The sequence below is a fragment of the Vespula vulgaris genome, chromosome 1 (assembly GCF_905475345.1).
Source record: "Vespula vulgaris chromosome 1, iyVesVulg1.1, whole genome shotgun sequence".
NCBI classification, from domain to species: domain Eukaryota; kingdom Metazoa; phylum Arthropoda; class Insecta; order Hymenoptera; family Vespidae; genus Vespula; species Vespula vulgaris.
In genome coordinates this window covers 13,160,678-13,175,372 of record NC_066586.1, presented here as the reverse complement: position 1 = coordinate 13,175,372, position 14,695 = coordinate 13,160,678, and the positions used below count along the sequence as shown (strand labels likewise).

Genomic DNA, 14,695 nt, shown 5'->3' with positions numbered 1-14,695 from the left:
ACGTAACATCTAATATGTTTTACACGTTCGATGACCGATCGTAATAATTTAGAAATAAAACGAATTCAACGATCACCTTGCTCTTCGTCCAAAAACTAGTTACCTTTTTGATTCTCTCTGACCATCTCTTTGTCCGTCTATTTGTCTGTCTTTCTCTCTATCTCTGTCTCTGTCTCTATCTCTCGTCCTCTCTCTGTTTGTCTCTATTTCCCTCTTTCTCTTTTGTCTTCTCTCTAGTCATTCTGATCCGGATTTCAACTTTCCCCTATCTATCGAGATACGCTCGAATTTCATTCCGACAGACGTTTCTCTTATCTCCGACCGCACCATCCTCGACTATTTTCACTTTGATAGGACCATGGGATAGCCATGTAAAAGGAACAAGTAATTGTAATTTCGGTTTAACCGAAAGTCTTCAGGGAACGAGTTAATCTGTTCTAAACAAGACTTTGGGGTTCTATCATTTTCTAATAATATTACGAGGAACAATGTAGGAATTATCGACATCACTCGAAATAACTGTTTCCTGTAAGATAAAGATGTTATCGATTATTCGTCTCTCTCTCTCTTTCTCTCTGTCTATAAACTATATTTCCCAACTTACTATATGTTCGAAACCTCTAGCCGCGTAAGTAGGTATGGTATAGAGCAAGGAGAACTCTAACTCTAGCTCTTGGTAGTAAAGGCAACGTTTAAGGGCGGACAACCGTGCAACGGCACGCCTTGCTAGCAAACTTTCTCGTAGAATGTCCGATCAAGACTATCCATTTCCTTACTTAAGTTAGCATCGTCTACATACATATATACTTCGATGAATATAATATAAGCGAATAGGTTAAGCGAAGGATTAAACCTGAGAAATACATACATACGTTGATATAACCGGAAATTCTCTTACGTCCTCGTGCATCGTTTTACACATATACGCGCGCACACACACGTATACTAAGACAGAAAGCAAAGTTATGAGGGAAAAGCCAAGGACGTCTATTCGAGGGCCACCGGAAATTATTTCATTTCCCATAGCCTTTATTTTTCCGTCATTTTTCCTTCATCGTATTCTTCTCTACATTTTTCTAACGCTAACAGTAGATGTACACGCCGAAAGACGACTTATTTAATTTTTCAAAGTATACGACTACGTACACGACGATGGCGAAGACAGAAAATCTCTCTCTCTCTCTCTCTCTCTCTCTCTCTCTCTCTCTCTCTCTGGAGAAATAAGACTACGGTAAAGATAGATAATGAAATTTGTTTAAAGTCCTGGCACGCGTGTCGCTAAATTTATTCTATTAATTTTTAAATTCCAGTCAACCCCAAGGATTCCAATAGTTTCCTACGAATCTCGTATACCTAAGGTATACTTTACGATACCGTCGATCAAGAGTTCCGATGAAAAATCTATGAACTCACGTTTTTTACGATCTCAGAAGCACTTTTTCTCGCTCTTTTAACACGTCTTTGGAAATAACACGAGAGTATTATAAACTTTTGAAATAGTTAACAATGATAGCGATGATAATCATCTAATTTCGATCGAATTAAAAATCTACGAAATAAAACGACAAGAAATGAGATAGACTTTCGATAAGTAAAATTAAAGAGAAAAAGAGAAACGAAAAGAGTAAAAGCAAAAGAAAAAAGAGAAGGAAGGAAATTTAAAGAAGCTTTCTTTCCGATCTATTCTCTTTATCAATGATTACAGAGATGTGAGGAATGATCACGTGGGTGATGGTCGGGCTGCTCCTGGCTGCGGAAACTTGCGGCAGAAACGTCCAATCTGGAAACGGGAAAGAAGAGACGAAACAGAAGAACGGCCTGAAGGGAATAGCCACGGATGAGGAAGACATCTATCGTGAGTATATACTTATATATGTGTGTGTGTGTGTGTGTGTGTGTGTGTGCGCGTGTGTATATATATACCGTGAACCAAATATATATGTGTATATATATAGTCTATATCAAAAGAAATTGAGAACGAGAGAAGAAAACGAAGCACCTAGCGATGGAATGAAGTTGAACTCCTCTTCGAACTCTTGAAGAAATACATAACAAGGGGGAAATGAAATGGACCTATGATTTCTTCGACTAACTCAAGTTTATCCTTTTGATCGAGACCCACAATTCGTCTAACCTTCTATAAATCTCTTTTGTTTCTCTTCCAATTTCTCTCTTTCTGATAAATATATACATATATATATATTTCTCCGTAATAAATAAATATATATATAGATATATATTGCTGTCAAGCATGACAAGTGGTTAAGATTTAAAAGAACATTTTTATATCATTTTCTTTCGTAATAATGTATCAAGAATTTCCACTACTTCAGATTATACGCGATTCGAAATATAAAGTAATTTTTTCAGCCGATTGTTTGTGGAAAAGTGCAAAAGTTTGCATCAAAAATATTATCCGTGCTTTAGAAAATCGAAATCCGTTGAAATTTACGAAATATAATTTTTTGCCGCGGTCGAATTTCAAACGTGGATCCGTAGAAAACATCGTGTTTACAAAGAACACAAAACACCCGACTACGAATCTCGGAATACAGAATACGAAACACTAAACACGAAACACAGAATACGGAATACTAAACATGGTGCATGGAACATGAAACACAGATCACAAATCACAAGTGACAATGAGAAAATCATTCAATCAATGTATTTCTAGTGCAACCACAATTTCCTCAACTAGCTTTCCGAGACTAGTTGATAAATTGAAATTATCTGGACATTGTGTATACGTAACTCGAGCAGTATTAGATATTTTCATTTTATTGTTTATCTATTTACTACGATAGGACGTACGTATATGTACGCTGACAATAGCAGTTGTTGTTCAATCCTTTTCATTCTCATGGAAAAAAATTAAATATTCCGGGTCGACTTCTCAATCCGTAAAACGTGATATATAAAATATTATATTCAGAACTAGTTTGATTTCTTAATGAATCATTTGAAAATGAGGTACATACGTTTTGTTACTTTATTTATATTCTTCATATTTTTATATGGATATGTTTTCATATAACGATTTCCTGTATATAAAATATAGAATGACATAGAGCGTTAAATCGTATTATCGATGTGTCGACCATTTCCCAAGATATCGTTTACGAGAGATGTTTCAATTGCATAAATTCACGATAATTCAAAGTATTCACGGGAAAAAAAAAAGAAAAAAAAAAATTACTTCGACGTCATCAAAGAACTTCACAAATAGCAAGTAATAAATAAAAGAATTAATTCTCTTCGATTGTTATAAATTTAACAAGTAATTAATAAATCACTTCTAAACATCATTAAAAAATTACTTCTAAACATGGTAACTAATAAAAAAAAGAACACGTTAATGACTTTTAAAGATGATTCGTCAGGGTAATTACAGCCAAGCAGTTTGGTAACATTAGAGTCCTGCTTTTATAGCCGACCAACTAAGTCCTGCGTTAATAGAATTCTGATTTATCGATCGTTAATAGTAAGTTTCAGGAGAGGACAAGAAAGGATTCAAGAGAATAAAATAAAATCGAGTAATATTGAATAGGACCGAATAGGACCGAATAGGACCGAATAGGACCGAATAGGACCGAATAGGATCGAATAGGACCAAATAGAAGAGGATCGAATATATTCGAGTAGGATCCAAACGGATCGAACGAGACAAAATAGGATCAAATAAAACCAAAGAGGAAAGAACAAGACAGAATAGGACTGAATAGAAGGACGAACTGGACCGAAAAAGGATCGAGTAAACACGAATAGGATCGGATAGGATCGAATAGGAACAAATAGAATTAAATAAAATGAGACCGGATCGGATAGGATCGCAGAAGATTGAATATATTTGAACAGAAATGAATAGGATTGAAGAGAATATAATAGGATCAAATAGATGGAATAAGACTGAATAGGATCGAATAGGACTGAACAAGACTGAAGAGAACATAATAAGATCAGACAGATGGAATAAAACCGAACAGGATCGAATAAGACTGAACAGGACCAAACAAGGCTGGTCGATCGAATCGGATAGGTAGAAGGATCTGGTTTGTTTCGGATCGAATCGAACGGATCGACTCGAGTCAAATGTTATTTTAGGCGACTTGATTCAGCTCGTTTAGATTCGGTTAAACTCGGTTAAACTCGGCTCGGCTTGACTCAGGATGTTATCTGGGATTTAGTCTAGAGTTGTGTTTGGGATTTTGTCCGAGGTTTCATCCAGTGTTTTGTCTCTAGTTTTGTTTGAGATTTGTTTGAGTCTAGGGTCTTCGAATATCTTCGGTTATCTCCGGCGATCTTATTCGGTCATATTCGGTCCTATTCGATTCTATTTGATCCTAATTGACCCTATTCGGTACTATTTGATCCTGTTATTATTATTATTCCTATGCTGTTCAGAAATCTGCTATTAATGATCGGTAAAACAGGATTCTATAAACGTTACTTTAATTATATGGCCAGAAAAGCAGGAGTCCAACTGTTTGGATATAACGCGATGACAAATATCATTAATTTGTTTTTATAAATTATCATACTTAGAAATACTTTATCAATCACTTGTTAAATTTACAACAATTGAAGAGAATTAATTATTTTATTTATTTTTTTTTTTACTATTTATAAATATCTCTAATAACAAAGTATTCACTCTTTTCTTCTTTAGAATCTAGAATTATTATTGCGAATCTATGTAATTTAAAAATCGCTCGTGATAGATACACTTTTAATTTTATGCATAGATCAAACTAAAACACACTATTTTTTTTCAAAATATTATTAAGCGATTTAAGAAATGGAATTAAACAAGAAGATGAATTGAACAATGAAAGAATATTGATTTTGATTTGTCACATTCACTCTAGCAAGTAATAATCCGTTATAAGGAAAGATTATGTGCACATATATTTATGTTAAGTAGAAATTAATTTGAACGCAATTACGTAATTGCATTTGTAATACGCTCTAAATACGTTGTAATGCAACTGATATATTATTTCTCTGAGCTACCACGATAATTTGACATTGTAAACAAACGTGAATAATTTTTGACCTAAGTTTACCGCGCAACACGTTTGTTGTTGGATCTCCGAGAATTTCATTTTAATGGTTGGTAAGCAAACCAAGTAAAGCGTCAATAAAGAAAACCAAACTACCTAACAGATGGTAATGGGAAGTGGTGGAAATGTTGGAACAAATGATGATTGTTACGCATGCGCAAAATTCTCTCTCTCTCTCTCTCTCTCTCTCTTTCTCTTTCGTTTCTTCTTGCATTTCCTGTATTATTACTCCTCTCATTTTGAATTTTCGCATATATACAACCGCATAACGATGCGTAATTTATCAATCCAAATAATTTATTGCTATAAATAATGAAAATGCATAACAACTTTATAAAAGTTAGTTTAAATAAAATAAAAAATATATATATAGAGAGAGAGAGAGAGAGAGAGTTTGTTCATATAATAACGACCACGATTTTTAAGGAATTTACTATAAATTAACAAAAAAAAAAAAAATCATCGAGAGTAATTTAATAGTTTCTAACCGGCTATAAATGACAATAATAATAATTGGTCAAACGCTTTCTTTTTTCCATAAAAAAGCAAGATCACCATGACTGTTTTAAATCGAACCATTATTAGTTTCTTCTTTTTAATAACAATGTAGAGAATGGTAAAACAAATTTAGTGAGTACGCATAATGTTATTTTAAGTTACGTTACAACTTTTAATAAACAGTTTCGAATTCGATATTGAGGAAGGTATGTAGAGGATTACAAACAGAAATAATGAATAAAAATAAAATAAATATTAATGTTTCGTTTGGCATTTTGAATGGTTATTTAATTGGATCGTACCTTTGTGAGGAAAACTAAGGTTCTATCTGGATATAAAACATTTCAGTTTAATTGATGCTACATGTAATAATTTATGAAAAAGAGTGAAACTTTATGTTGAAAAAAAAAAAAAAAGAAAAAAAAGTAGAATGCAATTTAAACATTTAACTAGTATGTTATTACGTTAGTATGTTTTACTATATAAGTTTTTAGTTAACAACCTCGATAGCGAAGAATTACGCTTTTAGCAAATTTTAAATTGTTGCAAAAATTAAAAACTGGAAAACATCAACTTGCCTCGACCTCCTCTTATTTCACGTCGGTCGTATATCGACCTTCTTTATTTCTCTCTCTTTCACTCGTTTGAAACCTTGTAGCCAATTTTATAGCTAATATTTCCGCAAGTTAAGTAGCCTAAACTTTCCGTCGAATCATAAAAAGCACTTATATAAAATTTCATCTAGATCGGACAAAAATAGTCAGAGTTTTTGAGAAATTGCGAACACACAGATTAAGATTTTACACACACACACACACACGAGTTCTATATAATTCTAAACGATAGGACGCACCATTGTTCCGAAAAATGTCCCAAACTTCGTGTCCCATTTCTATTTTGAAGGGGAACAGGCTTCTTCCTCGTATTCCAGTTTGCCTGTCGACTTTATATTATCGAAAGTTTAAACTACCAGAGGATTGATTGTCGAAGGAAAATCGAGATGGTGAAAGAGAAACGATCGAACGAATGGTGGTAGCACAGCACCCGTCGCGTCGTTCTAAACTCAGCTCGTACCAAGAGTTTAGAGTTCTGGGAAATTCTACTATTTGCTTTGAACGATCCTATACGATAAGATAGATATATATGTGATCCTCTTTTTTATTCCCGTTGAGCGTTAGTTACGAGAGGATTAAAAAAGGTCCAACGCGCGAGAATAACACGACAGAATCGATCACGAATACGATGGATGAAAACTGAACGAACAGGTGTTATGTATCAAATTAATAACTGACATATATATGTATATATACGTGTGTACGAACGATAATTGGCAAAATTAATTATTTATTTATTAAAGAAATTATTTAAAAAATTCTACATGTTCTTCTTTATATAAAAAAAAAATAAAAAAAAAAAAAAAATAAAAATTATTTTTCTTTTTAATACTTTTTAACGATTTTAACGATCATAAGATAAACAAATATAGAATTAATAACTGACACACACACACACACACACACATATATATATATATATATGTGGACATAAACAATAATCACTTGGGAATTTAACTATCAACGGACTTGAGGCATTACAAATTTTTGCTTGGAGTACCATTAAAATAAATTAATTATGTAAAACATATATTTTCTCGTTTCAATAAAATTCATGCAAATGATAAACTGAGAAATGTACTGTCCAAAATAGATTATAATTGCAAATATAAAAATAAAAATTCTATACCGGCAAACCAGATACTACATCAAATTTATTATATAATATAAATTTATATAGCGTCCTATGGGAACCCCTGTATTACGGGGTTCAAGGTTATAGCCTCAACCGCATGTGGATAAATCTGCCAGTAACAGTGATTCACAAAACTGTTTATTTATTTATGAAACAAATTTTTCTGGTAATCATATAGATTTGACTTTTATAGATCAAAAAGAAAAAAGTATCAAATTAATAACAAATATTATCTATTTTATATATATATATATAAACTAATTGTTCTGGAAATAAAACGGATTTGATTTTTTTCTAAAAAAGAAAAAAAAACAAACAATACTATTTCTCTTTTAATTCTATTTGTAAAAAACAAATTTTGACGATAAATTTCATAAAAAAAAAGGAAAAAAAAGAAACAGAAAAAAAAATAGATATATCTCAAAAAGAAAATGATCTAATAAACACTTCCTTATCGTTTATCTCTTTTCCATTGTTTCAGGTCTAACGTGCTACACTTGCGTCAACGTCAGCGACAACCAGGTATAGACGAGTCCATTAAACTCTCCTTTAAGAGTCCCTAATGCCTCGATCGTGTGCCAGCTTGGAGGCACAATTTCGTCCAAATCGAAGGAGAGTCGTGGCATCGATTTCAACTTCTTTTAAACTCTTTCCTTCTTTCCTCTTGCTTCCAAACCTCTTCTTTCTTTCTCTATCTTTCAAGTTCCTATTACTACTCCACTTCTCTCTCTCTCTCTCTCTCTCTCTCTCTCTCTCCCTCCTCTTTCTCTCTCCATCTATCTATCTTTCTCTCTTTCCCTCTCTCTATTTCGCTCAAGTTGTCTCGAGGGAGAATTGCCAATATCGGTCCAGTTGGCGATTCTTCTATCGCCGATCGGAAACACGAAATTATAGCCGAGTAGATTGCACCGAGTGCTTTCGTCGGGCAGAATAAATTCCGCGCACGTCGGTACACAAGCCTTTCCGTTTCCGAAAAAGTGAACGCCAAAAAATATACCTAACGCGCGTATAACACATACACACATATACCTGCACAATATATACATCAGTAGTAGTAACGTATTTATACATGCATATACATAGCTCGCTCCATTACCCCGTCCAACCCTCGCTTAAATTATCGTCTCATTGAATATTCTATTCGGACGTACCATTCAGAAAACACAAAAGAGCTAGTCTAGTCGTCGCGTACTTGCCTACGACGCGGCGTACCGTTTTTCCTTTGCGCGGTGCGATTCTTCACTTTCGTTCCTTCTCGTAATTTTTCATCAAAGTAAAAAAGAAAATAGAAGAGAAAGGAAAGGAAAAAAAGAAGAAGAAAAGAAAGAGAAAGAGAAAGAGAAAGAGAAAGAAAGAGAGAGAGAGAAAAGAACAAGAGATATGAATAATTAAAAACGGATTCCAAGGGCATTCTGTGAATTTGTCCCTTCTCTCTCTCTCTCTCTCTCTCTTTAATTATAATAATAATAATGACTATTTAATAATAATTATTATTAATAATGAAACGTATAAGACTTAAAATATAATATCTCGTGATATTTCACTTGTCCCTTTTTCACCTGTTTCTCTTTAATAGCTCTCTATTCGTATTTTTTCCATAGATGTGCAACGAATGGGCGATAGATACACCATGTCCGGCGGGCGGCCGTGACTTCTGCCGATCCCTGCACATTTTGGATAGTCGAGGGAACAGCGTCTTGGCAAGCAAATTTCATTTTCTACTTGACCCTATCAATCGTTCTACTTTTACCATGATACTTCAAAGTCAATGTCCTTTTCGAAATGATTTCAACTTTATATTATCACGTTTTTGCTACGTTCTCATTAAATATTATACCACTAATTTACTCTACTTCAAATATTATCTCTATCTATCTATCTATCTATCTCATTCTCCCTTTATCTTCATTTATTTATTTATCTATTTATTTTTCTAGGCTGTCCATGTTTCTTACTCGAGAATTCTCTGAATCGTTCCGATCGTTTAACAACTCTCGGCAAAGTTCGAAGTTAACGATTAACAAAGTCCCATTACTCGTTTCCCTAACATAGATTATTCGAATGGCTCGTTTAAAAGTTAGCTCGGAATAAGAGTTACTTATTTCAATCTTTTCAAACTTTTCTGCCACAGGTGAGCAAAAGCTGTGCAAGTAGCGCGGAATGCGGCCCATCCTCCGTCGGTTGTATTCCGGTAGACACGCAGCAGGTGCGGAAATACATACGATATCTATTTCGACGTTCCACGATAAAAAAAAAACAAAAACAAAAACATAAATAAATAAATAAATAAAATATATATATATATGAGAAAAACGGGTGGGAGGAAAAAAAGAATTGAAATCTTAAAGAGCTCCATGAATTTCATTCGTTACAGATCTGCATAAGTTGCTGCGATCTGAGTTACTGCAACATCGAATCACCGACAAACTCGACGAATGCGATCTATTCTCGCAAACGACGGGCCAAATCGAAATCGAAACGCAAACGACCTGGTAGAAACGGAGTCGAAGGTACAGACTCCAAGTTCTACGGGTCCGGAGTGTTCTGGCTCTTAGCCTCGATCTTCTATGCATATCATTGCTGAGAAAGGAGAGAAAACATCGCCGCAACCAACTACGAATTGTCAAAGTCTCTATTTGATTATCCTTCGGAGGAAGATTATTAACGCGTACACGTGGATATCTTTTTTCTTCGAAAACCAAAAAAGAAAAAAAAAAAAGAAAAAAAACACAAACAAAAGAAAAAAAAAATAATAAAAATTTCATCGTCATCGTCATCGTCCTTTACCTCGATTTTTCGCGCGGATCATCGTGAAATCTTTTTCGCGTCACAAATATTCCGAGGGACATTTTTGTCCGGTAAAGAAAAACAGAAAATAAAGAAACGAAGAGAGAAAAGGGAAAAAAGAAAATCAACAAAAAAAAAGAAATAAATAAATAAATAAACAAATAAACAAATAAAGGTAGAAAGAAGAAAATAACGAGACACGCACACATACACGCAAACTCCTCGTGTACGTAAACATATCCCAAACACGATTTTTTCGTGCGCGACGGTCCATCGCGAGCGCGACCTTGAGCTCGCTCGATGTGTTCACATCATCCCCGAATATTATATTATATATATATATATATTAATATATTATATTATGTATATACGTATCCTAAAAGCTCCTAAACGATTCTCTACGATCACGATATATCTCACATACTTCGATATATATCGAACGGTCCAATTTTTCTGTGCTTCGTCTTTTTCCCTCTTTTTTCAGGAAAACACGTATATATACACGCATACAAAGAGACATACATGTTATTCCCAACGAAAAACTTCTTTTCTCGAGCGAATGAAGAATGTCGATTTTTTCGCGTGGAAATTATGCGAACGACGATCTATCTATGCTCCACCGATAATCGAATATGTATACAATAAAGAAGCCTGCTCCGGCTATCCTTAGTTTTCTACTTTGTCCGTGAAAAGAATGTGAAAAAGAAAAAAAAAAGAGGAAGAGAGAGAGAGAGAGAGAGAGAGAGAGAGAGAGAGAGAGAGAGGGAGAGGAAGATGCTGATAAAAAAAGAAAATAAAAAAAAGTGGGGGAAGAAAGTTCATGGAATGCGCGAAGGAACAAAAATTTCTGAATATTTCGCGAAATTATCCAAAATAAAAAAAAAAAAAAAGGAAAGAAAACTTCGTAACTCGTTTAGAATTAATCTAAACTTAATTAAAGATATATATATATATATATGTATATATACATGTATATATATATATATGCATATATATATCATGTAAGAAGATTATCACGATTACGATCTCGAGAGGATCTACCGTGTCGTGAAAAACGTAGTTAAAAATTAAATATTCGGCACCGAAATGTCGTGTGTCATGGTGATGAAAAAAGGAATTGTTTCATTCTCATAGTGTCGTAGTTGTCATGCCTTGTTAGAAGGAGGTAAGATATAGTTAACGAAAGAGAAAGACGGAAAGAGAAAAAGAAAAAAAGAATATACACAATGCCAACAAAATATATCTACAATTAAAACAAAACGTAAGGAGAAGAGACAGAGAAAAATCACAACATTAAAACGCTCAAGTATACTAGACTCTTTACACGCATATACACGAACACACATACATATATATATATATATATATGCAGAGATAAAATAATAGAAACGATTAAAAAATTAAAAGGATCTTCTTCTCGATAGCTCCAATCTCGACGAAAGAAAAAAATAAAAAAATAAAAAAATAAAAAAAGAAAAAAAAAAGAAAAAAGAAAATCGACGAAAAAGAAGAAAAAGGAGAAAGGAGAGAAAAAGGGAGAGAAGAATCAGAACGTTAATTTTCGTGAGCGCAACAAAAAAAATACGTTCCTTTCTTGTCGCAAGAACCATTAAGTGCTGATTATCTCGTCCGTTCTCTTGCAAATGATAAAATTAAAATTCACGGTAGCACGTGGAGAATGGAAAGTTTTCTACCTACCTATCTCCCTCTCTTTCTCTCTCACAACCTTCCTTCCTTCCTCCTCCTCCCCCTCCTCCTCCTCCTCCTCTCGTCCCACCATCCCGCTTTGCCAGTCTCGCTAGTCTCAACTCTCATCCCCCTCAGCACTCAGGCAATTTCTTTTTTCTCCTAGCTCGAAAAGATTATCCTCTAACCCGTTTAATCTGTCCCACCCCGAAAAGGCCATGTACCTTTTCCTTTTCTTTCCTTCCATCCTCGTATGAAGGGAAAATGCAAAAATGGAATGTGTTCCATGTGTCCCTACTGACTCGTTTGAGTTTTCGCTAGCTGCCAGAGGTATATATGTATGTATGAGGATCGATCGTTATCCTCCAGGCGACCGTTCAATTTTCCCGCGGTCTCTCACGGTACGTCCTGGAAATCGAGGTTAATCGTTGAGATAAGGCAGAAATCTTCCTTTTCGTTACGGACCAACACGTATACGCCTCGACATACGCAATTACTATTGCTACTGCTGTTGCTACTACTGGTACTGGTACTGGTACTGGTATTAGTGCTAGTGCTAGTGCTGATGCTAGTACTGGTACTGGTACTGGTACTGTTGCTCTACTTCTATTCTTTAACGCGACCATATGAACAACGCAAAGCTCAAGGGACACGAGAAATTTCCTTAAATTCTAAGTAAATAAGAGAGAAAAGGAGAGAGAGAGAGAAAGAGGGAAAGAGAAAGACAGAGATTTAACGTGTTTACTATATAATGCAATAATCGATCGAACGTTGGGCTTCGTTAATCGAGATATACATACATACATACATACATATATATATATACGTATATATATATATATATATATATATATATATATATATATATATACATTCATACGTACATACATACATACATACATACATACATACATATATAAGTACATATGTTGTATGTATCGAGGATCGACATTGCACTTTACGACGGTGGAATTTCAATGAAAAATAAACCGAAATAATGCGTACCTAAAACTTGTTTAAACATCTACAGACTCGCCTATTACAGACTACTTATTGCTATAAACGATTATTAATAATTATATACGTGTATATATATATATATATATATATATATATATATATATAATGATATAGACACTATACATTGTTTCGGCATGATGTAAGAATACTGTTGGTAATGAAATAAAAAAAAAGATATACTTGTCATATTGTTCATCATCCTCCTTCCAACATTCTTCCAAAGATTAATCCAATATCTTATCTTTATTTGTTATATAAGAATTATTCGATATTAAAAATTAAAAGTTTCGGATAAAAGTTTATACGACTCGCATAATCGGATATTCGGTGACGCTATAAAATCCTTTTACTAAGAGGTGTGAGAAAAATGCCTCTTGCGTGAAAAAACCAAAGCTCTCACATGGTTCTCAAGCTTACACCTTCTATTCCTTGCTTTTTTATTTTATTTTATTTTTTTTATTGTCCAAAAGTTTTCTCGGACGTTCCTAGACTACTCGCTATTGTGCTGTACTGACGGTAGAGTTACCCACATGAAATAAATTAGTTAAATGAATTTTAGTTTGAAACTAGTTTTACGTGAATACACGCATTCTCGTATATATCGTCGAATTTCTATCTCTATCTCTCTCTCTCTCTCTCTTTCTCTCTCTCTCTATCTATCTATCTCTATCTCTCTCTTTCTTTCTCCCTCTCTCTCTCTCTCTCTCTCTATCTATCTATCTATCTCTACTTCTCCCTTTCTCTCTCTCTCTCTCTCTCTCTCTCTCTCTCTAACATTCTTCCAAATTAATCATCCGACTAACTAGAAAACGGATTGCTTTACGTTGGTAATATTTCCTGTTGTAATTCGTATCCATTCGAAGAAGTTTACATACGTGTTCGTTAAATGATTGTTGATGACTAAATTATTGGTTATATTAAACGAATAATATAGTTTATATATAAAATGTTATAAGAGATAAAATTAATTTCTTTAAGTATTTTGTTGAAAGCTATAAGATTAAAATAAAATTTTTCAGACTGAATGAAATAAAGGTTATATTCGTAAGATTAAACGTTCAAAGCTAAATTCTTAGAGCTAAACGATTGGGAGAATGCTTGAAACGATCGAAATGCTTAAAGCCAAACGTTGAAAGCTAAATACGTCAATCCGTAAAAACTAAATGTTGGAAAATAAATTCTTAAAATTAAACGACTGAGAGAAAATTCGAAAAGCTTAACGATGAAAGTTAAATCTACAAAATTTCGCAATACGTGAAATGAAATACGCCAGATTAAAAGAGAATGCTGAATACTCGAAAGTAAACGTTGAAAGTCGAATTCTTAAAACAAAGCGATGAAAGTTAAATTCTTAAAACTAAATATTAAAAGATAAATTCTAAATTCTTACAGATTCGAACGAAATTCCGAAAGTCGAATGATATAAACGGTATACTTAAAACTAAACGATTGAAGGCACGAATAAATGATAAGTCGTAAGGAACGTCGTATAATAGAAAAAATATTTCAAACATACCCAACATCGATGTATCTTTTTCACGATAATGATGAAAAATAACCTGTGATGAAAATCTGCGATGCTTTTATCCACCATTTCCAATTCCTTTTTCATCTTTAGATCCAACGACGTTACACCAATATTCTAACCTCGAAGTCTTCGTTCTTGAATTTCGTCTTCTACCGATTTTATTAATACAACACAGATAAAACATGATACACAGATAGAACAAAGGTATATATATATATATACTAATATATATATATATATGCATATGTATGTATATATGTACGTATGTATATATATTTATATATAATTTCTTTTCATTATTGATATTAATAACATATATTAACATTATAACATATAATGTATATCTTAATTTAATATTAATAAC

The 14,695-nt window shown here is 33.4% G+C and overlaps 1 protein-coding gene across 5 annotated transcripts in view; it reads left to right on the top strand.

Annotated features, from left to right (window-relative positions):
• Window positions 1-12,657, top strand: part of LOC127064342 (uncharacterized) — a 42,170-nt gene extending 29,513 nt beyond the window's left edge. For all 5 annotated transcript variants that reach the window (XM_050995290.1, XM_050995279.1, XM_050995282.1 and 2 more), the window contains 5 exons: window positions 1,706-1,855; window positions 7,792-7,832; window positions 8,912-9,010; window positions 9,442-9,516; window positions 9,685-12,657. In XM_050995290.1, coding sequence (XP_050851247.1) covers window positions 1,717-1,855; window positions 7,792-7,832; window positions 8,912-9,010; window positions 9,442-9,516; window positions 9,685-9,894 — 564 coding nt within the window. In that variant the 5' untranslated portion in view covers window positions 1,706-1,716 and the 3' untranslated portion in view covers window positions 9,895-12,657. The remainder of the gene's footprint in view (window positions 1-1,705; window positions 1,856-7,791; window positions 7,833-8,911; window positions 9,011-9,441; window positions 9,517-9,684) is intronic.
• Window positions 12,658-14,695: the final 2,038 nt, after the last annotated feature.